This window comes from Neovison vison, chromosome 12 (assembly GCF_020171115.1).
Source record: "Neovison vison isolate M4711 chromosome 12, ASM_NN_V1, whole genome shotgun sequence".
Lineage (NCBI taxonomy): Eukaryota > Metazoa > Chordata > Mammalia > Carnivora > Mustelidae > Neogale > Neogale vison.
In genome coordinates, this window is record NC_058102.1 from 130,430,085 (window position 1) to 130,455,510 (window position 25,426).

The 25,426-nt window shown below is 42.0% G+C and overlaps 1 protein-coding gene across 1 annotated transcript in view; it reads right to left on the bottom strand.

Moving 5' to 3' along the window:
* Positions 1-25,182, bottom strand: part of C12H10orf67 (chromosome 12 C10orf67 homolog) — a 148,510-nt gene extending 123,328 nt beyond the window's left edge. Inside the window, exons 1-4 of the mRNA XM_044228015.1 lie at positions 25,055-25,182; positions 12,752-12,872; positions 5,287-5,430; positions 3,156-3,230 (exon numbers count right to left, since the gene is read on the bottom strand). Coding sequence (XP_044083950.1) covers positions 3,156-3,230; positions 5,287-5,430; positions 12,752-12,872; positions 25,055-25,149 — 435 coding nt within the window. The 5' untranslated portion in view covers positions 25,150-25,182. The remainder of the gene's footprint in view (positions 1-3,155; positions 3,231-5,286; positions 5,431-12,751; positions 12,873-25,054) is intronic.
* Between the last annotated feature and the right edge of the window lie 244 nt (positions 25,183-25,426).

Genomic DNA, 25,426 nt, shown 5'->3' on the forward strand with positions numbered 1-25,426 from the left:
GTCACTCTGGCTTGGCTTGCAGTGGGGGGTGGGGGACAATAACTAGGCCAGATTGGTCAGGGTCAGTCTTGAGACTCTTGTAGGAACTATTCAGAAAGAGATGCTCTGCCTAAGGTTGTTCTCATGTGGAGAGAACCTGCCTGGAACTCAAACCATCAGAGAAAGTAGAAGCAGGATATGGACAAGATAAGATTATTTGATAAGACTATTTGAGCAGCTAGATCCAGCTTTTCCTGAAGTCATTACTATCACTATACGTTACAGTTACATGAACCGATACATTCTTTTAACTAATGCCCATGTGACTTAGGTATCATTTGCCACTGAAAACATCCTAACAGACACTATGCTGTCTACCTAGAATCCCTTTGTATTTCTTGTCTACCAACTGAGAATTTACTTTAAAGCCCAGCACAAATGTAACCTTCTCTGTGAAGCCTTCCCAAAGCATGAAACCAAACCTAACTGCTCCCATTGTGGTGTTTCCATATCTCCTTTTATATGTTTATCTCTGCAATAAACAAAGTACATCATGGCCGAGTTTGTAATTCACCCCAATTCATCTCTCATTCATCTTTGTAATGTGAGTATTCACCATATCTCAAGCATGCAGTACTCACTCAACATGTGTTCAGTTAAACTGAAGACGAATTTCTTCTACTTTAAGATATTACAGCCTAATATTTTATGTAGTTTGTTGCTGCCTTTGTCTATTAAGATAAGTACGTTTACTATGTTGAAACATAGGAAATTGCTGGTATTTTGCATTTTGGGAGACAAACGTGGCAACTTCCTATGGTTCAACATAACAGGTACAGACGATTATTACAGCTATCTTAAGGGCACTTTGCCATACCTGCAGTCAGTAGTCAGAAAGCTACCGGTCTAAGTACTAAGAGAATTACGGGAGCACAACAAATGACCAGTGCCAAGGAGCGTCACAAACATGTGAAATGTCCGTTGAGTTGGCAGACACTCAGACGGCACTTCTCTTCTTGCAGGCACCACTGTAAGTGCTGCACAGGGATCGGTTCATTCCATCCCCATTCCACCCCTGTAACAAGCCTGCGAGGGGGGCACTATAATGATCCTCATTTGACAGATGACAAGACTGAGGCAGAGAGGTTCAATCTTCCGCCTAAGGTCATCACGATAAAGTGACCGAGCTAGGACTCTAACCCAAGGAGTCGGACTCCAGCCAGGGTCCTGGTTCTCGAGCACACATGATGGTAACTGTCGAACCCGGATGCCATGTGGTCCTGGCAGAACTACTAGAGCGGCCGTCTGTCCAACAACAACAATGTGGAAGTTGCTTGTTGATGTGAGTGCAAGGGAGCCGTGCCAGCCGTCTATTTACTGCTGCATGATACATCTCCCCAACCTTAGCACCATAAGGCCACAACTGTTTATCATGCTCACGAGCTCTGTGGGATGAGGAATTAAGACCAGCCCAAGGGGATGTCTTGTCTCTTCTCTGTAATGTCTGGAACCTCAGATGGAAGAAGAAAATGGCTGGGGGCTGGATGCCTTGAAAGCTGAGCTCAGCTGAGCCTCTGGACCCAGTACCCACAGGTAGATACTCCAAACAGCATGAGTTTCTCACAACACAGCGGCTGGATTCAGAGAGGGTGAATCCCGAAAGAAAGGTTCCAAGAGGATGAGAATGAAGCTGCAAAGGTTTTTTAGACCTAGCCTCTGAACGGGTGTAATGGACCCTTCTATACCCACGAGCAAGGCACCAAGGCCAGCCCTGATGCAAGGAGGGGAAATTAGGTTCCACCTTGGTGTGGGAGAGGAGCGAGGTAATGCCGCAGGGGAGAAAGACAGGGTCACCACCCTTGTGGGAACACATCATGCATGGTGTCACAGAGATTGTTGTCACAGCAGTAGGTTCTGGAATATTTTCAGCTGGAAATTACTGAACCAGTGGCTTAAACGCAAAGAAGGGTATTATCTCATGAAATGGAAGGGCCAGAGGCAGGTCCGGGCCAGAGTTACTGAGTTGCTCAGTGATGTTCCTCAAGGACCCCAGTGCTTTCCATCTTTCCTCTCTGCTGCCTTTAGCACATCCAAAGTGCCTCAGTCCTTGGCTGCAGATTGGCTGCCGCAATTCCAAGCATCAGGAGACAACAATGTCAAACAAAGAAAGAAGGAGGATATTTCTTCCTGAAAGGCCTGTTATATGACAAAGAATAACCTCCTCCCCAAACCTCAGAGCCAACTTAGTTTCAGGTCACACTGGTCAGGTACCTGACTTTGTCTGTTTTCGCACCATATCTGGAAAGGAAGCAGGAAGGGGCAACTGGGTGGCTCAGTCGGTTCAGTGTCTGCCTTCGGCTCAGGTCCTCATCTGAGGGTCCCGGGATAAAGCCCCACATAGAGCTCCCTGCTTCTCCCTCTCCCACTCCCACAATTGCTAATTGTGCATCAGGCCCAGCGCAAAGAGGCAGGCAGAGCTGTGAATAAGACTGACAACATCCCTGCCCTCATAAGGGTTACAGCCTGGCATGGAACAAAACACATAAGCGGCAATTACATAATTAAATACAAATGTGATAAATGCTCTGAAAAGAAGTATGCAATCAATGAACAATTTGCCATAATAAAAAGTATTTCTTCCCAGAGGTTTAACAAAATGAAAGGCAAGATTACAGTTATCAAATCTGAAGGAAGCACTTGGTTCTACAAACCCTAAAAGGAAATCACTGAAAACTATGCATGTTCCCATTGTGTAGGAGAGTAAAGCGCCATGTCTGGCAGATAGACGTGTCCTCATCAGTAGAAAAGATACTCCACCAAGGGTAAGAGACCATTCACTGGGAGTTACAACAATCACAATGAACTCACTGGGACTATCTGACCTTCTATCCAACCGCATGCTCACCAGACTTTGGATTATAATCTTCCTCACTTACCCAGACACCAGACTGGAATTTTCCAGTCTCTGCAAATTGATACCTGTCACAATAAAGTGTTATTTTGGTCAATTTAATGTGAGTGTGAACAGTCTTAGGCCTGATCCCTTTTCAGTGACCTGAAAACTGGGCAGATAGACCTTCAAAACCAAAAACACAGACTGGGAACCCCCAGTGAGCCCCACTCTGCATTCACAGGGTGGGAAGCTGGCCTTACCCATGAGAGCACCAAAAACCCACCTTGTACATTCCTTTGATAGTAGCTATGGCATCAGCCAACTGCTGATTGTAGCATTTTCTTATGATGTCCTCATTCTGCAAACCAAAAATAAGTACAGTGAGCACCATACTGTATTTCCACATATGACTCTCACACCCTACTGAGGGACCCCATATAAAACCAAGATTCAGATCATCACAAATCTTGTGAAAAACCCAATTTGTAATCATTTCTCCTGCACTAAAGCTATTACACTGCATTCAATCTTTTTTTTAAAAAGATTTGTAGGGGTACCAGGTGGTGGGGATTATAGAGGGCACGGATTGCATGGAGCACTGGGTGTGGCGCAAAAATAATGAATACTGTTATGCTGAAAATAAATAAAAAATAAATTAAAAAAAAAAGATTTGTTGGGGCGCCTAGGTGGCTCAGTGGGTTAAGCCTCCGCCTTTGGCTCAGGTTATGATCTCAGGGTCCTGGGATCAAGCCTTGCATCGGGCTCTCTGCTCAGTGGGAAGCCTGCTTCCCCCTCTCTCTCCGCCTGCCTTTCTGCCTACTTGTGATCTCTCTCTCTCTCTCTGTGTGTCTAATGAATAAATAAAACCTTTAAAAAAAAAGATTTGTTTATTTATTTTTGAGAGGAAGAGCACACATGAGAGAGTGCGCATGTGTGAGCAGGGGGAGGGGAAGGAGAGGGAGAGAGAAACTCTCAAGCAGACTCTACACTGACCACAGAGCCCAATGCAGGACTCGATCTCGTGACCCTGAGATCATGACCTGAGCTGAAATCAAGAGCCAGTCACCCAACCGACTGAGCCAGCCAGGTGCCCCATGCTGCGTTCGATTTTTACTTATACTTAACTATAGGCAATAGAGAGCTCAAATGGATAAAATAAATACAGATAATTTGAGCATTTTATTTCACTTTATATATTTAAGTCTTTCTACTATCTTCCTAGAGCTGCTTTAAAAAATAGTAAAACCTATTTGTAATTCATATCCTCTCATGGTCCTTGTACCTTTCGAATGGGATATGCTCATAAAAAGAAATCTAGGGGCACCTGGGTGGTTCAGTGGGTTAAGCCTCTGCCTTCTGTTCAGGTCACAATCTCAGGGTCCTGGGATCGAGCCCAGCATGGAGTTCTCTGCTTGGCAGGGAGTCTGCTTCCTCCTCTCTCTCTGCCTGCCTCTCTACCCACCTGTGATCTCTATCTTTGTCAGATAAATAAATAAAATCTTAAGGAAAAAAAAATAGAGAGCCCCCTAGCCATAAACCAGAGTCATTTTCTGATTAATCCTATCAGTTGACCATTGTTTTGGATAAGAATGAAAGACAGTTCATCAAAAAAACCCCACAAACCTTGATTCTGACTTCAGTTCTGATTCCAGCATGGACTGCAAACAATGATTAGGTTTTCGAGTCAGACAGAATTGGATTTCAATATCATCGTGCCACTTTCAATCTGCCTGACCTGAAGCAGGTTACTTAACCTTGGCATGTCAGTTTCCTTATCTGTAGATCACGGATAACTGGGTTTCATTTAAGTGTTGTTGAGGAACTTATGGAGGAAACACATTTAAAAGGTTTAGTGTGGTTCCCAGAATGGAAGGGTTCATAGAAGAGGGGGAGTTTTGTTTTATAACTGAGGAAAAGCAATAGTTGTTCTTAATGCCAGACAAATATGCTAACCTGACCAAAGATTTTAGGAAATTTCTTGAAGTAGCACAGTTTTCAAGCCTTGAGCTCCTAGAGAGATAATAAGCACAAATAATATCCTGTAAAATTGTGCTTAAGAGCCAGATCTTAAGCATCAAACTGTCTGGTCAGGAAAATAAACTCTGTTGTTTAACTGGTGGCCTTAAGCAAGTTAATTAAAGTTCCCGGGCCTCAATTTCCTCATCTGTGAGAGAGGGATAATAATCGCACCTACTTCATGGGGTTAGTGTGAGGATTAGATTAAATTATATACAGAGTACTTACAAAGTTCCTGACACAAAGTAAAGCTACTATATGGATTAGCTCTTATATGAGACACAACATATGCAAATTAAATTGCCCTCATGAGTTGCTAAATTCAAAACTGTAGTATATACCGATCTAAGCACAAGATCAATTCACATATAGAACAAAGGAAATGAAAGAACGTGTACCTCTTGATAATGTTTTTCAATTGTTAGGATCCTGTCATGTAGAGCAGTGAAGAGATTAAAAGACTCTTCTTTAAGACGGTCCTCAAATTTCAACTGAAGCAATTCTTTGAGGAACCCAAAATCCACTTGAAGGGATCTAATAATCTGAAATTAGAAAAACGTACATTATTGAAGAGAGTAAGGGCACTCTGTGTGAAGGTTCTAGTACATTGCCTGGTTTTGGGTTTAGAGAAGCAAATTTTGCCACCCTAAGAGATGTCTCTTTGGCATATTGATTATTTTAGACTGATTATTTTTAAGAAACTGCAAACATAGGTGAAGCTCCAAAACTGAGTAGAAATGACCCTCTCATAAGAGACATTTACATTTAGAAGGGAAATCTCCACTTGTAAGGGTGCCTCCCTAGCTATACCAGCAAGAGGGGGATGACTCAAAATCTCTAGAAATTCCTATGCTGATTTAAGTCTACGTAACCGTATGCATAAACAATAAACCTTGTTTATTGTGCTCTTCCTCAGAATCTCCCATAACTGCTCCCCTCCTCCCCCAACATCTTCTTTCGTCTTTAGTTGAAAGTAGTAATTAAGGCCATTTCAGAGAGTTACACAGTTTTCCTCAGTCTCTCACATGTATTCAGGAGGTATACATGTTACTAAGTTTTTTTCTCTTGTTAATCTGTCTCTTGTCAATTTGATTCTTAGACCAGCTAGAAGAATGTTCAAAGGTAAAGAAAAATTTTTTCCTCCCCAACATGGGCCTAATGACCTGGAATGTAGTCAGGGGCCTGCCCTGCCTTTCAAGAACACCTCTGGAATATGATGTACATTGGAGAACCCCAGTTAATCTGCTAAATTAACATATGCTAATGGAGTAAGGGAGAGAAGAAACATTCCTCCCATTTATTCTTCCCATGTAGAATAAAATATCTGAGCTAACAACAACACTTTATCATACCTCAAAATGTACAGTCCAAGATGTGGATATTAAATCAGAATAGATAGGCAAAAATCAGCATTTGTTTTGAATTTACTAGCCAAGCACTTTAATATATAACCAGCATGTTGACCAAGAATCATTTCTGATCACCAAAACATACAATGTATTTTTGTCTTCCACCATCTATTTAAAATGTATTCACTAGGCAATCTTCCCCTGCCCTGAATGGGAACTTCAGTCAGTTCCACGACTTTTCTGCTCATGCTTCGAATATAAAATCCTACTGTCACTCAAAACACAGCCTCAAGGTGGAATTTAGAATATTATTACCATGAGTTAAACACATTCAAAATAAGACTGGGTGATCATTGCTACTCCTTCCTCAGGCCCTATGAATATAGAACTCTTTTTTTTCCTTCTTCCTATTATTGGGGATCCTCTGTCCTTTTAGATCATTCTACTGGATAGTGCCCAGAATGACCCCATGACAAGGCACTTACTCTCCCTTTTCCTCTTTCATAGGCCACATGTTGTTAATGGGAAACAATCATACATTCCTCACCCCAACAACCCTGGAAATAAAGAATGATCCCAACTTAGCCACTTCATCTTCTTAGCTTCTTTAAGTACAGGTCAGCACCAGGCCTCTGTGTTTTCCAAAAGCAGCAAACATACTTCAGGTTCCATAAAGCCTGCCTTACTAGCTTTGAGTTGAGGAGGATTGCTTCTGGTAACTCTTATATACAGAGCAGAGCAATAATGCTTTCTTGATCACCTCAGTAATTTTTCTTCTTCACCTCCTGATTCCTTTATTTTTATTATCCTTGATCTATTTCAAAAGCCAAGAGTCATTGATCTAACGTAACCTTCCTTTTGCAAATCCTGCAAATGGAACCTAACTCAAACTCACTTTGGAATTTGAGACCTGCTGTACTGGCATCCTGGAAAAAATCTCATTTTAGTATCCTGAAACTACAGAAAACATTTTATTCTGCAGATGAAGGTAATAAGACTTCAGTGGTTAAGTGATTATCTAATCCAACATCATAGGACTAGAAATGGAAGGCCCAGGTTTGAATAGTTATGACTATTTTCTTATACCATGTGGTCAACTCATGAAGGGTACTATATTTAGAAATTATTTTTAAACATATTTGAAAACAAGTGAAATCCTAAGGAATTCCTTAATTTCCAGTAACAGGCAGAGATGACTTTGCCTTTAGAAGACCCAGTCATGTGTGGACTGCATGTTCTGAGGAACAGAGGCAGAGAAATCCTGTGTGGTCAAACAAACTCCACTGGAAGTGAGACTCCCACAGATCCCTATAAACTCTAGATAAAATATGAACAAAACACAATCATTATTCTGGAGAATAAACAGAAGCAGGAGATCCTGGAGGGGATTCAAAAGTTGGAGGAAGGAACTGATGTAGGGTGAGATGCCTGCTTGGGCAGCTGAGTTCAATGACCTCACAAGGCAGCCAAACCTCAACTAGAAATCATTGGCCTTCATGGTCTGAGTAGTAAAATGACAGAGCAATCACACAAACTGAATGTAATTGTGTGGGGTTCCTAAAAAGAAAAGAACCAAAGAGAAGGAGTGAAAAGTCTGTATATAAACTCAGAACAAACCTCGACGTAACCCCTAAAACACACATACATGGAAGAGACTGCAAGCAGCCCAATGAGATTTGGGCTGTCAACCAAGAAACATTTATATTTGGAATCCAAACAAGTTTATTATGTGGTAAAACAAAGATATCAACAGTCTTTGGGGGAATATATACATAAATATCAGAAGCCAGGACATAACGTTCACAGTACCCAAGGAATAATTCAAAATACCTGATTAAAAAAAAAAACAACAGGAAAATGTGATTCGGTCCCCCCAACAAAGATCATTCAGGCCAAAACCAATATTACCCAAATGTTGGAATTATTAGGCAATGATTTTAAAGCAGTTATTTTAACTATGCAGAATGAAGTCAAGAAAATATAAACTTGTAACAAATGGGAAAAAATAGGCAGTATCAGCAGACAAATAGAAACTACAATACAGAAAACAAGCAGAAATTCAAGAGTTGAAAACTAAAATGTCTGAAGTTAAAAATTCACTGGAGCAGTTTAATAGAAGAATAAAGATGACAGGGGCACCTGGGTGGCTCAGATGGTTAAGTGTTTGCCTTCAGCTCAGGTCATTGTCTCCAGGTCCTGGGATGGAGTCCTATGTCAGGCTCCCCACTCAGAGGGGAGTCTGCTTCTACCGCTGCCTCTCCCCACTGCTTGTGCTCTCTCCCTGTGTCTCTCTCAAACAAATAAATAAAATCTTAAAAAAGAAAAAAAGAATAATGATGACAAAGGGAAAGAGTGTGTGAATTTGAAGATAAATCAGTAGAACAAAAAAGAGGAAATAATTTCTTTTTTTTTTTTTAAGATTTTATTTATTTATTTGACAGAGAGAGATCACAAGTAGACGGAGAGGCAGGCAGAGAGAGAGAGAGAGGGAAGCAGGCCCCCTGCTGAGCACAGAGCCCGATTTGGGACTCGATCCCAGGACCCTGAGATCACTACCTGAGCCGAAGGCAGTGGCTCAACCCACTGAGCCACCCAGGCACCCCAATTTCTAAAAATTTTAAAAGTGAACAGAAATTGGGGATATGTAAGTCCATAAACAGAGGTATTAACATGCAAGTAACTAGAGTTGCAGAAAGAAATGATAAAAAAAGTAGGGTAGGAAAAAAAATGCTTGAGGATATAATGCCAAAAAGCTCCCAAATATGATAAAAAACCAAAGATTCAAGATGCTAAACAAACCTCATGCAAGATAAATACATATGAATCACACCTAGGTACATAATAATTCAACTGTTGAAAATCAAAGATAAAAAGAAAATCTTTTTTCTTCTTAAGTACGCCTATACAAAACATGGGGCTCAAACTCACGACCTCAAGAGCAAGAGTGGCATGCTTTACTGACTGAGAAAACCAGACACCCCCAAAAGAAAATCTTGAAAGCAGTCAGGAAAGAAAACAAGTACATGCAGGGGAATAACTTTTGGAGTGATTAAACTTTTCTTATTAGAAACCAAGGAAGTCAGAAGAGCAATGCCATAGCAAAAAGAAAAAAAAAATACTTATCAATCTAGAATCCCATATCAATGTAACATTTTAAATAAGGAAAACTATGAGAAGTCATTGCCTAAATTGAGAATTGTTAAAGAATCAGACTAAAAAGAAATATTACAGACTGGAAACTTAGATTTTCGGAAAAACAGGAGCATTGGAAATAGTATATATCCAGGTAAAAGACTGGTTTTTCTTCTTATTAGCATAAGATATATAAGAATGTTTAAAGCAAACATTATAGGCTGTGTGTATAATGTATGTAAATATAATACATACAATAACCATGGCGTAAGGGACCGGGGAGGGCGGTAAACAGATCTATACAATTTCAAGGGTGTTACATGTTATGTGAGGTTGTACAATACTAACACTAAGTAGACCATGCTCTTTGCTGAAAGAAGAATCAAGGAATCTTTAGGAAGAACAAAAATTAAACTCAAAATTAAGTAAGAGTTACAGGAAGTAATGTTGAGAAGGAAATTAGCAAATGTGAGCAAATCAAAACAAATATTAAGTGTATAAAATAATGATATGAATAGATAACTGCAAAAAATATATTAGGAAAAAAGTTAGAACTGACATACTTGAGAATAATAACATGTAAGATGGGGGTGATTACAGATAAAAGTAGGAAGTTTCTTGCATTGTTTGACAGAAATTAGAAATTCTGGCTACATCCACACACTGTAAAACCAAGTGCACATGTTCAAACTGGAGGCAACCATTAAAAGAATAAAGATAACAAGATTCAGCACATATTGCATGGAGCACTGGGTGTGGTGCATAAACAGTGACTCTCAGAACACTGAAAAAAATAAAATTAATTAAAAAAGATAGATAGATAACATGATTCACTTAATTCCCAATAGAGGAGAGAATAGGAACTAAAGAAAGTTGATCAATCCAAAGAAAAGTAGGGAGGGAGAAAAAAAGAAGTATTAAAGAAGAAGGTAAGAGAAATTATAAAATAAGTTGACAGAAAAATAAAAATAGATTAGTAATCACAACTAATATTAAGAGAGTAAACTAGCTATTGGAAAAGATTATAAGATTGGGTGCTTTTTAAACCTACTATCTGTAATTTGTAAAGGATATACCAAGGATGAAACACAGAAATGAGGTCAATGTAAGGACAGGAAAGATTTATCAGGCAAACACTATGCCAAAGAATGTTGGTATAAGGATATTAGTATCGAACAGAAGGGCAAAATAAATATATTTATATACATATATATGGACATGTACACATATACACTTATATATATATACACTCTGAACTATTCGAATGAATGCAGATTATTTTTAATTTTCCGTATCCAGGGCACAATGACAAAGACTGACCTCACACAAAGCCTCAGTGTAAGTTGCAGACACCAGATAATTTGTCTCCAAAGAGTTTTCACCGATAACAAAAGACTGACTTTAAAAATCAACAACATAACAATAACTAAAAAGCATACTTGGAAAATGTTAGAGCATTTCAATACAATACTAATCAATATTAAAAGCAATAACTAATAAAAATATCTAGTATTATGAATACTAACAAAATGCTACATTTCCAAATTTGTGGGGTGAAGGTAAAGAAGTATTTGGGGGGAAATACAAGACTGTAAATGCTTATAAAAGAAAAGAGGGGCCACAGAAATGATGCACTGTAGGCACTGGGAGCTGACAACCCACTATCCAAACACATGATCCATTACACTGGTTCTTCCTTACTGAGAGGAATGGGACTTTGTCAGGACAGACCTACGTCTAACTAAATTGCTCACTACTCTAGAACTCCTTCCTGTTGAGGTGGTCAAATGATACAGTTAGGGCCAATGATCAATAAGCTGGGGTTTTCTATGGAAAGTTCCTGCTTTCCTATGGTCACCACCGCCCCCCTTACTTCTCTCATAGTCTCCTTCCTGTGTGAAATGCAGATGGCAGCTGGAAGCAGAGCAGCCATCTTGCTACTCTGAGGTCAGAAAAATGAAAGCAAAAGCCACACACTAATAATGGAGATTTAGAAAGATAAAACAAGTCTGGCACATAGAGGACAACAGAGAGCTACTGCCCCAACTACAGATGCCTACTTCTAAGTGACTTCGTATTTGATTAAACCAATATAGTTATATTTCCTAAAAATAGAGCTGTATGACATCCTAGTTGATACTGAGCTCCAACTCAAGGAATCAGAAAAAGGAAAACAGAAAACAAAGTGAAACCAAAATAGTAGACTAAATTAAAAAATAAAGACAGGAAATTTATGAACTAGAAATAAAGATAGGAGTGAGGATTAATACATCTATATAGCATCAGTGTTCTAGGCACAGAAATAAGGAAAGGAAGCAAGGGAGGGAGGGAGAAAAGAAGGAGGAAGTAAAGCAGCAGAAGGCAGTGCACGTGAACCATTTCTTAAAGAAGGTTCTCTAAAGCTGCCACATAATATTTCCATCTAATTCTACTGACCAGAACTTAGCCATTTGGACATGACCAACTGCAAGAAAATAAAGTTACAAAACTTTTCTGAAGGTATTATTAGAAAAGGCAACAAACTGGCAAGTATGTAAGAAAAGAGACGCTTCCAGAAGTTACTCGTGGGGGTGTAAATTGGTACCATCTCGGCACAGAGCAATTTGGCAATATCCCTCAAAATGACTAATGCATACATCCTCTGACTCAGAAATTCCACTTCTAAGTTTATGCCACAGACTGGATGGCCTCTGAGAATGTACAGAATTCTTTATCACAGTAGAAGATTTGAAACAACCAAAATGCCTATTAATAGGGAGAGAGCTAAATAAATGAAGCACATTTTATTACAGGATATACTTGTGAAAATGACAAGGAAACTACCAATACGGACTGATATTCAGGTTACACTGTTCAGTGAAGAAACAGAAACAAAGTACACCAAGAGTGTTTATAGGAGTATGCTATCCCATGTGACAGTTTTATTGATTAGGGGTTTTAATAACTCTTGATATCTGAGATATATGAAATGTTCTATTTCTTTACAGCCAAAAAAATATCCAAAGGAAATATGGTAGAAAGTCAAGATTTGACAAAGCTGTATGCTGGGCAACACAGTGATTCAGTATGTGACTCTCCACATTTTTCTACCATCCAAAAATATTTCATAATTTCTAAAGTACCATAAATAGAAAATGTTCACAGATATCAAAAAATTCCCAAGAGAGTAACAACATACTTCACTAAACCAGTTAATATATATAAGCATGATATAAATACAAGCAGTAGTTGATACAAATTATTTTTAAAAAACATGACTGTCATCCAATTTAGCTTGCAAATTTAAAAATTTTTAGTCATTTCAGTTCTGTGAAGGAAAGAGACATCAAGGCAAACAATACCCAAAATAATCTCAGAAGTTTGAAAATAAATTCAGATTTACCCGTATTAGCTTTTCTGTAGATGAGCTCAGCTCTTTTAAGGGCAGAATTTCGCTGGAATCTGTCTGCGTAGCATGGTCTGTGCAGAAAAAGCCAACCTTCAAATCATCTGAAATAGTAAGTCTGGGAAAAAAAATGGAGAGTAAAAGTGCTTTATAGAATAGCCATTTCCTTTAAAATATGTGTCATTCCACATATTTTTGTGTAAATCATATTCTATTTAAAGATTCAAGGGGACTGATAAAGTGAGGAAAGCTTGAATTGGCTGCTCATGATTTGGGGTTTTCCCTGCCAATTCCCTGCCCCGGGGCATACTCTCTGAAGCTTATCTTATTTCCATTTCCTGAGATATGATCAATTTGTGCCTCCTTTTAATATCCTTCTACTGTTTTACCTGGGCTACTGCTCAGAGCCATTATAGGTTATGCATGGGCATATCAAGAAAAATACTTTAAGGTAGTGCTTCTCAAAGTGTGGCCTGAGGACCCCCTGGGGTTCCAGGATCCTCCTCTGGGGAACCCACAAGGTCAAAATTATTTTCATAATGGTATTAATATTTTATTTGCCTTTTCCACTGTCATGCTCTCACAAAGGTTCAGGGCAGTTTTCTAGGAGCAAAAGGTTACGACATGAATGTAGAAGCAGATATGAGAATTCAGCTATCAGGCATTAAGTCAGGTGTCATAAAGATGTACAAACATATAAAGCAATGACACTATACTCATTAGAGTTTTTGTTTTGAAAAATATACTTCACTTTCTTTTAAATGTTATTTACATTCACATAGAATTGGTTTACCATCTCTCTCTCTCTCTCTCTCAAATAAATAAAATCTTAAAAAAATAAAAAAGAATTAGCAGATTTTCTTTGCAGGCTCTGAAGACAGAGTGTGCTTCTGTCTTCCCTTGTCTGCTGGCCAGCTGGACCAGACCCTGATGCGGGCACCCTATGCAACCCTTTCTCTCCTTTTTATTTGCTGGCAGTCTCAGGTTTATGTCCCACAGAATTCAGGGCCGGGTCATCCTATTCCAAGTGCCAAGAGTAACTCTTGTCTGGTCTCAGCCCACCACAAAGATCCCACTCTTCTGGGTAGATTGTTTCAGCGGTGGGTATGGAACTTGGTTCTGCCAAGCATGGCATGAGAAAAGATCTTTTGGGGGGCTGGGTGTAAAGCTTTTCATGCTTCTACACAGGGGCACTGGAGGAGAGTTTTCCTCTGTGCCTCTGAACATTGCCATGTGTGGAAGTGATGCCAAGAAGTGCCACAGCCATCTGGTGACCACAAGTGGGGCCAGCCAAAGGGCAAAGCCAGTACATAGATGATGAGCTTTAAAACAAACAAAAATACAGAAATAGGGGCGCCTGGGGGGCTCAGTGGGTTAAAGCCTCTGCCTTCGGCTCAGGTCATGATCCCAGGGTGCTGGAATCGAGCCCCATGTCGGGCTCTCTGCTCAGCGGGGAGCCTGCTTCCTCCTCTCTCTCTGCCTGCCTCTCTGCCTCCTTGTGATCTCTGTCTGTCAAATAAATAAATAAAATCTTTTAAAAAATACAGAAATAATTTTGATGAACAACTTTGTTTAGCTATTGACTCAACTAGCTCTAAAACCTGTCATAACTCTGGCCTTCCTACAATGTCATATAATAAATGCACCAACGTGAGAGCTTCTGTCAATCAGAGCCAAAAGCATGCCGATACCCTAGCTATACGACATTATGTAAATTATGTAACCTCTCTGTGCCTTAGTTTCCTCTTGTGAAAAACAAGAGTTCCTATTTCATAGATACTGTCAGGATTGTTGTGTTGATATCTAGAAGTACTTGGAATGATGCATGTCACATAGTAAGCCCTCAATAAATGCTAACTTTTGAAGTGCTGAGGAGGCAGTTGTCACTTTCAACTACTGTGTTCTGAAGTATCATCATTTTTTTCATCATGTTTGTAAAAAACTATTGAAGTATAGTCATATTCAACCAAGAGCGACTAAGTTTATAACACTTAATATAATGATTTTCAATTAACCTCACTCAGTTGTCAACTAATATTCTATACACTCATCAATATCATCCTGATAACAGATCTCATCAGTAACGTTATCCAGATGGGCAGGGAACAGCAGTAACATTGTATATCTCAGTTTCAACTAATATTTCTGGTGCTTTTCCACAGAAAATTCTATTTTAGATTTGCTCTAATTTCATTTTAGAAGCCACATTGTTTTGTTTTGTTTTTTCTCACTATCAGAGTACTGTTGGAAGAGGCAATCTCCTTGGACCCGGAGTGGCCCTGCACATTCTTTCTGCATATGCCAAGAATGCAAAATCCTGACCACTCTTTACACAGGCCATTCTCAGAATTGTGTTTGCATTGAGCAACCTTAAAGGATGAGGTAATGCCTTTCTACTGCCAAGAAGCAGGCTGGTACTCTTTACTATGAAAGTGGGGAGCTCAGGGATCCTTTCCTTTAACGCAACACACTGTGTGTATACGTATCCATGACAGGTCTTTGGTGTCACCCTCATGGCACTGAGGGGCATGGTAAATCAACACAAATGAATACGAAGGTCTGGATACTGTTTTTGCGATGATGATAAAGTCTTGTTTTTGACCCAGGAGTCTTGGGTCTTCTGCTAATGGCCATGAGTCAAGCAAACTTGTTAGCTTACATGCAGGGTAAGATCTCACACTACAGAGTCTTGACCCACAAAGTCCTCTCAATAAACTGTATTGAATTTTTAATTTTAATTTTTTTAAAGTTTTTTTTTTACTTATTTAAGTGATCTCTACACCCAATATGGGGCTCAAACTCACAACCCCAAGATCAAGAGCTGCTAGCTCTTCTAAGCTAGCCAGGCACCCCCATATTGAATTTTTTTAAGACTAAGATCTAGTGATTAACTAGAAAGATCGTCAACATTTAAAGCTTTGTCCATATAAGATTTATAACCATTTTTAAAAATCATGTGTGAAAACTACCACTAAATTATAATTATGATGTTAAAAATAAGTATGATAATGGACTACACTATAGAAATGGATGAATCATATGATCAGTTATGATAAAAGTTTTAAAACATATGTTTTAAAGCAGTTTATAAGAAATAAGAGAAAACCAATTTGTAAGTGGTGATTACTTAAAATTTCAGGGAAAATGTTTTTGATACTTTCAAAGGACGACTACAACTATTATTGATAACAAATTATACATGTCGCAGCCCCATATTGGGCGTAGAGATCACTTAAGAGCTCAGTGGGTTAAAGCCTGTGCCTTCAGCTCAGGTCATGATCCCAGAGTCCTGGGATCGAGTCCCGCATCGGCTCTCTGCTCAGCAGGGACCCTGGTTCCCCCTCTCGACCTGCCTCTCTGTCTACTTGTGATCTGTGTCAAATAAATAAATAAAATCCTTAAAAAAAAAAAATAGCCAAGGCATGGAAATAACCCAAGTGCTGATTAATGGATAAATGGGTAAAGAAAATGTAATGTTTATATACAATGGAATATTCTTCCACCTTAAAAAAAAGAAGGAAATCCTGCCATTTGTGACAACATAGATGAACACCAAGGGCATTATACTAAGTAAAATAAGTTAGACAGAGGAAAACAAATATTGTATTGTCTCATTTATATAGGGAGTCTAAAAAACCCAAACTCACAAAAACAGAGAGTTGATTGGTTGCAGAGGCTGAGAAGTGGGGAAATGGGGAGGTGTTGGTCAAAGGGTTGTGTGCGCTACTTCAACCCATTTTCCAAGTCATAGGTAAGGCTGCCCGTTTTTCTGGGAGCCTGGAATAAAAGAAATCTAGACTGTAGTACAAGCTGTTCTTCCACTCGGGCGTTGTGATCCAGTAGATAATGACACTATTTGTCTATGACAAATAGAGGAATTATCTGTGATCTTCTGGCAAGCGCCACTAAGAAAAACATAGCAGAGACGTCTAGGATTTTCGAGCAGATCTTCTGCCTTCTTGTATAGATCACTATCATCCTTTTGAGAAACAGTCCTGGCTTGCTTTTGAGCCTGGAAAAGATTGAATGCCTGAATGTGAGTCATCAGGCCTGATTTCCCATGATAAATTGGGTTTTATCTGACCTACCAAACCATAAAATTGGGCATGAGCAGCTTTAGTCTCATAAGATGGAAGTGACATCAGAGACCAGGCTCAAGCAGAGGGAAAGACATTTCCAGGAGCCCTTAGCCCCTGCTCCATTGCCTCTTCCCCCTGAATCCATAGATATAGCCTCATGGGAAGTTTCTGTCTGATCAGTTGACTGAGAAAGGAAAGACTCAGGCCTGGTTAACAGAAGGTGCTGCCGTCCGAAGGGGGATACCTATAGTCCCATAGCCCTGCTCAGAGGTGACCTCGAAGGACAGCCATGAAGGAAAATCCTTCCTCTGAAGAGAATTAAAGTAGTACATTCACCTGTTTACTTTTCTGAATGAGAGCTCATCAGAATTGTGTCTCTGTATTAATTTATGCCTGTTGCCAAAATTTTAAGTGGATAATGGCCAGCAACTTGGAAGGAAGAAGACTGAGAGATTGGTGACAAGAAAGTCCGGAGAAGAGTTCTGCGGGGCACAGGTTAGGGGCGCCTGGGTGGCTCTGTTGAAGCATCTAACTCAAGTTTGGGCTCAGGTCAAGATCTCAGGGTCCTGAGATTAAGCTCAGTGCAGAGTCGGCTTGAGAGTCTCTCTCTCCCTTTGCCCCTCCCCCCACTCATGCTCTCTAAATAAATAAATAGTTTTTTAAAAAGTAAAAGAACGGGCACAGGCTATAAAGATACTTGTGGTCCATTTGGATACTCACCAGAGGGCATCCATCACAGAGAAAGTGTTCAGTGATGAAGCAGGTGAAATGACACACTCTGGATAGCGGTTAGTTTCTGCAACCATCCCAGGGATCGCTCAATGGCCCTTGAATGAAATGGCAATGGTGGCAGGGATGGAGTTCAACAACGCGGACTTCACCTTACCGAGTCTGGCCTGGCTGGGGCAAGCACTGAATGCCTCATCAGCCAACAAGAGAGAGCAGCAGTGAGTCCCTAATGTGCCAGTATTAACCAGTGGGGAGAGCCAGCCACCTGGTGGCTGCCTGATAACACTGACCCTCTGCCATCGGCCTCCCCGGGGTAGATGTACGTATTCTATGCTGATGTCTACATATGGATATGTCTAGCGATATGGATTTGTATTCCCCGACCATAATGCATCTTCCAGAATCACCATCCATTGCAAAATGCCTTATCCACCATCATGACATCGTGCACATCTTCACTTCTGATTAAAGTGCTCATTTCATAGCAAAAGAAGTGCAGCAATGGGCTCATGCCCTTGGAAATGAGGAGTCTTTCACATATCCCATCACCCAGTACGGCCTGGCCCCTCAAAGCTTACTGAGGATTTGATTATGGCAATTGTGAGACAGATCCATGAAAAGATGTGTTTCTGTCTTACAGGATGCGGTCTATGCTTTGAATCAGTATGGGCTGCTGCCTCTCCCACGGCTACAGGTCCGTCCAGGAGCCCAGAGACAGAAGTGGAGGCAGCTCCTCTCTCTCTCTTATACCTAATAACCAGCTCCCAGAAGTATTGCTTCCTGTCCCAGCAACTTTCTGATCTGCTGGCTTGGAGGTCTTAGTTCTCAGGGGAAGAATGTTTTCATCCAGAAATACAATAGTTCCACTGAATTCGATGAGATTTAATTGAACTGATAGCTCACCACCGGGTGGTCCTTTGGCCATTGAACCAGAAGGCAGAGAATGGGATCTGGCTGAAGTGATCAATTCTGAGTATGAAGAGTATACAACGGAGTCAGCGAACACTATGTCTGGAACCCAGGGGATTCTCTGGGGTGCTTCTTTGCATTTCCATACTTGTCATAAGCACACTGTGGAGACGCACACACGAGTTGTGTGTTTCCACAATGTCAGCTTTATTCAATCATAAAGCAAAGTTAAATCACAATTTTTTTTAAAAGATTTTATTTATTTGACAGAGAGAGAGATCACAAGTAGGCAGAGAGGCAGGCAGACAGAGAGAGGGGTGCCGGGCTTGATCCCAGGACCCTGAGATCATGACCTGCACCGAAGGCAGAGGCTTAACCCACTGATCCACCCTGTACCCCTAAATCACAATTATAAAGCAGGTTCAGGATTCTAGACTCATGACATTTCACCCTGTGATCAAACTTGGCTGCCTGCAGAACACATAAAGCAGGACAGGAGACAGGCCACGCGACAAACAGGATCAGAAAGGCTTAGGAAATTAAGGACCCAAACATGAAGTCAGTCTATGGGCACGCAGTTGAGATGATGCCCGGGTCTGGTCCAGGTCAGCTCCTGGCACTCACTGCCTCTAAGGGTCAAGCAGGGAAGGTTCTTGGTGCTGTCTGGAGATTCATCGGGTACAGTCTTCAGTGGCAGTTACCTTTTGTAAGTGGTCGGACACAGAGGGGCCTGAAGAGTTCCACAGTGTGCTGCCAGAATCCTTCCCGGCGTAAAGGGACTGCATTGGGTGTGGGTCTCCGTAGGTCTCTGGCATCAGCTGACGTGGGTCCTGGCGCCATCTCCCAGCTGCACTACTTTGTCTGTCTGCGTCATTGCTTAACAGAGGCCCGCCTGACATGAGACTCCATTTTGCTCTCTACATTGCCACTGGGGAGCAGAATTTGCCACCCTCAAATACACCTCTTTGGCAGGAGGACTGTCTTGAGGTAGGTATTTCAAAGGACCAGCAGGCATAGGAGAAGCTCTGAAAACACAGTAGAAGTCGCTCTTTTGTAAGGGACGCGTACATTTATAAGGGGTATCTCCACGTGTATGCCTGTCTCCCTCGCTAAACCAGGAAGAGAGGACCACTCCATCTCCAGAAACTGAACAAGGACTTCAATGTGCGTAACAACAACGCCCTCCTTTTCCTGGGCTTTGCTGACAACCTCCCATAATGGCTCCCCCCTCATCCTCCAACACTGTCTTTGCTTTTAGGTGGAGATGATATTAAAAGTGGTAGCTTGGGCCATTTCAGGGAGTTACTAAATATTCCTAGGTATCTTGCATGTATACAGGAGATATATAAGTTATTAAATTTCTCTTTGTCTTTTTCCTGTTAATCTTTTATTACAGGGAGTCTCAGCCAAGAACCTGAAGGGTAGAGGGAACATTTAAAAATTTATTTTTAAAGATTTTTTTTTTTTTAATTTATTTACTTGACAGAGAGAACAAGTAGACAGAGATGCCAAATGCCGGGCTCGATCCCAGGACTCTGGGATCATGACCTGAGCCAAAGGCAGAGGCTTTAACTCACTGAGCCACCCAGGCACCCCTAAAGATTTTATTTTTAAGTAATCTCTACACCTAACCTGGGGCTCAAACTCACAACCCTGAGATCAAGAGTCGCAGGCTCCACTGATGGAGTCAGCCAGGCGCCCAAGGAGGGTTATTTTTGAGAACTCAGAACCTTCAGGAATGAAGATTTGGATCTACCAGCTGGGTGAGGAACCTTAGTCTGCTTGTATCTTTCAGCCGCTCAACAAGCCACTTGGTGGCCCAGCTCCGGCCACCACCAGCCAAGTCCTCTCCCAAGACGTCTTAATCTCTGCCTTGGGTGGCAGTGGGATCGAGGGGGGGTGAGGGTCTTCTGAGTTCTTACTTCCTTTCTTGTTTACTCTTCTTCTGCCCTGGGGATCACAGCTCCATTCTGCACTTGCTATTACAAGACCGCGTAGAGTCCTTTACTGCCTTTTACTAGTTAAAAATACTTCTTCTTCTTCTTTTTCTCCCCCCAGTACTTCTTAATATTTAATAAGGAACAGGAAATATTTCCCCATTCAAATACTGGTGAGGTTTCTGGCTCCGGTCTAGATCCTGAGTGCTAGATCATCATAATAAATACAGTCACTCAACCTGTTTCCTTATATTCTACAACACTGCACATTTAACAGACATCACGCTTCATCCTCCTTGTCTACAAATGAAATCCTTTCGCCTCCCCAATGCCAAGCAGCTCCTTTTAACTATACAACTTCATCTTTCTTTAAGCTTGAACATGTATGTTCTTTCTTTTCCATTTTAAGCAAAAAATATCTATTGTGGGCAGTAGGTTTAGGGAATGTCAGTAGCTATTATGAATATATAATGTTACATGTCAATTACATACCAATAAAGCTGGAAAAAATAAGTTAAAAGTGTAAGGAAACCACCCCAAATACATATATTTTCAGGATATGATTTAAAACTTGGAATAATGTTTTTAGTTATTCCTAAAATGGTATCCTAATATTATAACACTACAATACAATGCTTTAAAATCAAATCCAAAAATGTGATAGATACCTCCTACAGAGTTAATTACATTAAGCACTACTTATTGAGTGCTTAACTTGTCCCATGTGGATTGTTAAGCTATATGCACTAACACACGCATTTTCCCTTCAGGTCATCCTCCCAATAATCTCATAAGAGAGAGACTGACTTTCTTGTTTCAAAGATACAGAACTCGAGGTTTGAAGAGAGGAAAGAACACTTCTAAAATCACAAGCCTGAAGGGACAGATCCCAATTGTCCATCCATAGGGAGAAATGGCTCATGGCTCTAAGTTCCCTTGAGTCTTCAATTTTGTATAGCTGACTCAGAAAGATCTGGCTCATTCAGAACCTAAGTGAGACATGAAGGTTCATTCTTCAGTTTCCCATCAAATTCCAAATGTCTCTGATTTTAAATGGCAACCTCCTTGCCTAGAATGAAACCCACATCACAACAAATTAGCTAAGTGGCTCCTACACAGGCCTTATTTATAGTCCTGGCAATTCGATTTCTGAATAATGGCTTAGTTGTTATGCATAAAATACAGTCTTGGAAAGATGACAATTATGTTTTTTGAATAAACGAGATAGGAAATTAACATGTAAATTTAGCACAGAAAACAGGCCCATGAATATTTATTAATAGACTGCAATGACACTTCTCACTGGATCCCAGAATAATCTATCCTAACAAATGCTTATTAACGAATTAGTCAGAGAAAATGGTATTAGGTGCGCTAAACTTTCGCTATGGTGTACTGTTCAATTTTAAATAAGGAAAACACTGCTTCCCTCTTTTCCTCTTCGAAGAAGGCACGTCTCTTTGTCATTCCCACTTCCTAGGTGATCTCACCAAGCCCTCCAACCCTACAACCTTCTTTGTGCTAATTACTCCCAAACTGATACAGCCAGTCTGGACCTCTCTTCTGAACATCCGACTTGAAGGGTAGCAGAATATAACACCCCAAAATATGCCTCTTTGGCACAAGGATTATTTTGAGCTAATTATTTTGAGAACTGCAGACACAGGAGAAGTTCTGCAAACAAAGTAGAAGTTACTCCCTTGGAAGAGAAATTCACATTTATGAAGGACAGCCCCATTTGTAAGTGTCTCCTTCTCTATACCAGGAAGAAAAGGATGAGTAAATCACAGGAGAATCTTATCAATAAAGAAGGCACCAATTAAAATCTGCATAACAGCCATACTTCTGTTTACTGTGCTTTTCCTGGCAACTTTCCATAACTCACCCCCCCCAATCAAATTCCCATCCTTTGTCTTTAGGTGATGGTATATAAAGGGGTGGCTTGGGCCATTTGGGGGAGTCAACTCTGTTTTCCTGGTTATCTCCCATATATACAAGAGGCATACAGGCTATTAAACTTCTGTTTTATTTTTCTCCTATTAATCTGTCTTTTATAAGAAGGTTGATCTCATCCAAGAACCTACAAGGGTTAAGCAAAAATTACTTCTACCCCCATCTCTTAATTGGTTTCCCTGCCCTTATCTTCATTATAACTTATTATTAAAACAGCAGCCAGAGTAATCCTGTTGAAAGATTCAGCCTATCAAATCATTTGTCTGCACCAACCCCCCCTCACAGTTTCCCATCTTTGATAGCATGATTTATAATAAGAAATAAATATTTTGGTCTTCATCCACAGTTCCTGCCTCAAAGCTCCCAAGAATCTTAGAATTTCCTAAGTGACCTGAGCAATGGGATCATCTCTTGTTACATTTGGTATTTTGTCCTCAGTTCCTGAAATAGTCTCAGTGTGGAAAAAGGTGACCTATGAGTCTTTTGTAATTCATAACATACTCCTTTGAACCAGGGTTGAGTCCATGTTAAAAGGGGGCACTTTTGGAAAGCCCCTAAGGATGGAGTCTGGTTGCCAGGGAAACCAACCACAATTAGAGGGTGGGACCAGTCAGTCCCACTCCTACACCCCCTCTGGAGGGGAAGGAGGTTAGACCCAATCACCAAAAGCCCATGATTTCATCAATTTGGCCTATGTAATGAAGATTCCACAAAAACCTCCGAACTACAAGTTTCATCGAGCTTCTTGGTGGATGAAGCAGAACACATCCAGGACCCAGGAGGGTGGCACACTACAAACTCCACGGGGACAGAAGCTTTTCTGCTCCAGACCCTTCAAGACTGCATCCTAAGAATCTCTTTATCTGGCCTTTCATTTGTATCCTTTAATATTCTTTGTAATAAACTAGTCACCTGTAGGTAAATTGGTTTTCTGAGTTCTGAGTGGCTCTAGGAAATTAATTGAACCCACAGCAGGGGTTATAGGAACCTGTAATTTCAGACCCAATGGTCAGAAGCACAGGTAACAACCTTGATTTGCGATTGCCTTCTGGAGGCGGGGGCAGTCTTGTAGGACTGGGCCCTTCACCTGTGCTAAGTGACACCGTCTCTAGGTAGCAGAGTGTCGGAATTGAGTTAAACTGTGGGACAGCCAGTCAGTGACATTGCCTGGCATGGTCCCTTTACTTCTCACCTCTCCTCTGCTGTCCCCTTCTCCCTGGGCTCCAGCCACCCGGGGCTCCTTGCTGGGCCTGCAACACCCGGGCCCACCCCTTCCTGCTTCCTGTTCTTCGGCTAGAACACCTCGTTCCCTGATACATCAGAATGGTTCCTCCGTCAAGCCTGAAGGTCCTCACCCCAACATCATCTCTGAGAAGCTTTCCTTGGCCACAGTATCTAAAATTACAATCCACTTCCCTGCCGGGCACACCAGTGCCTCTGCTCCCTCCCCGCTGTTCCTTCCTTAGCACGTACCACTAACTTCTTTATTACATGCTTTACTTGCTTATCATTGGTTTCCTGACTAGAATGTAAACTTGACAAAGGCGGGCCTTCCAGAGGGTTTGTAGATCGCTGCTTGCCCAGTGCCAAACTCTGCCTGAAACCCAGGACTGCAGTCCGTACTCCAGCCTCTCCCACGCCTCCCAGACACCAGCACAGCCCCCTCTAGCACGGTGGGGGAAGAGAAATTAACATTGGCCTCAGTGGGTCCTTTGTTCAGGCACTGCGCATTAACTGAGCACCTGGCACCCTCGTTCTGTCCTGTCCGCTGGGTGCAGCCGGTGTGTTTTGCTGCTGAGCTCCACACCAGGCAAAGCCCAGGAATCCAAGGCAGGAAGTCATTGCTATCAGTAAACAAGCAGAACAGGTTAGACGCCGTGCCCCTGGTGTTATTATGGGCCGCTGCCAATAATGTGCTTCCCACAACCACCAATCCTCCGTCTACCCTGATCTATTTTCACAAATGCACCCCCCTCCGCTGAGCAGGCAGCACTGACTCCCTGGGTCAGTCCCCACCACGCGGCCAGTACCGCGCTGGTCCTTTCTTCTCACTCTGGAGCCTCAGGGTGCCGGGTTTGCCTCCAAGCCAGCCTACCTGGCACCATGGAGCCCTTGATTTAGGGAATTCTAAGTGCTTGCGCAGTAGCTGATCTAGTGCTGGCCACTTACTGATTTTAACAGGTTTCTAGAAGGAAAAACACATTTTCCCAGATACATCAGCTCTACATCATCCGAACAAACTGTGGGCAGAGGGGCGCAAAGGATGATGAGAGCAAGGAAATGTAACGAAAGGCTCAAGGTGATGTTGGCCAACACCTAAAGGGTACTCTTGCAAACAGTTTACACGGATGCACTCATTTCAGGTTCTCTGAACTACGAAGCAGCACCGTCCACCGCCCTCACCGCTGTCTTCTCATGAAGTAACTGCGACACAAGTTTTTAAGGAACTAGCCCGACTCAGGGGCCCTGGAGAGGGTCGCAGGATTTGAACCCAGGCACTGTGGCTCCACAGTCCCTGCTCTCAGTTTACGTGAATACACTTGAGAAATCAAACCAGCCGGCCGGCGGGCCTGGAGCGCGGGAGGGAGTCGCGAGAAAGGGGCGCGGGGCGCGTGGTGCCGCGGGAGACGGGCGGACCCAGGAAGGAAGGGGAGGTGGCGCTGCGGGGGGGCGCGGCGGCTGTCTCGGGTCACCTGGGGCTGAACCGGAATTGTTCAATAGTCGACTCGAGGGTTTCGAGGATCTTCCGGCACTCCCGGGTCTCGGGCGCGTGGTCCTCGCTCTCCATCGGAGCCCGGGGCTGGCGGCTGGGGCCGTGGGCCTCCCGCGCAGCTGCGGGCTCGCGGCAGTTTGGGAGTCCAGAACCCGGCGTGCGTTGCCATGGCGACCCCGGGGGGAGGGGCGGGAGGAGCGCGGGACGCGGCGGCGGCGCGGCGGACCGGACGGGGCCAGTTCCCACGGCCCGCCGGCCTCAGCGCTGCCCGGCGAGGCGCGCTCTGTGTCGGACGCCCACGGGCCAGGCCGCCGCTGAAATGTCCCCAAGAAAGCTGGACTCGTCTAGACAC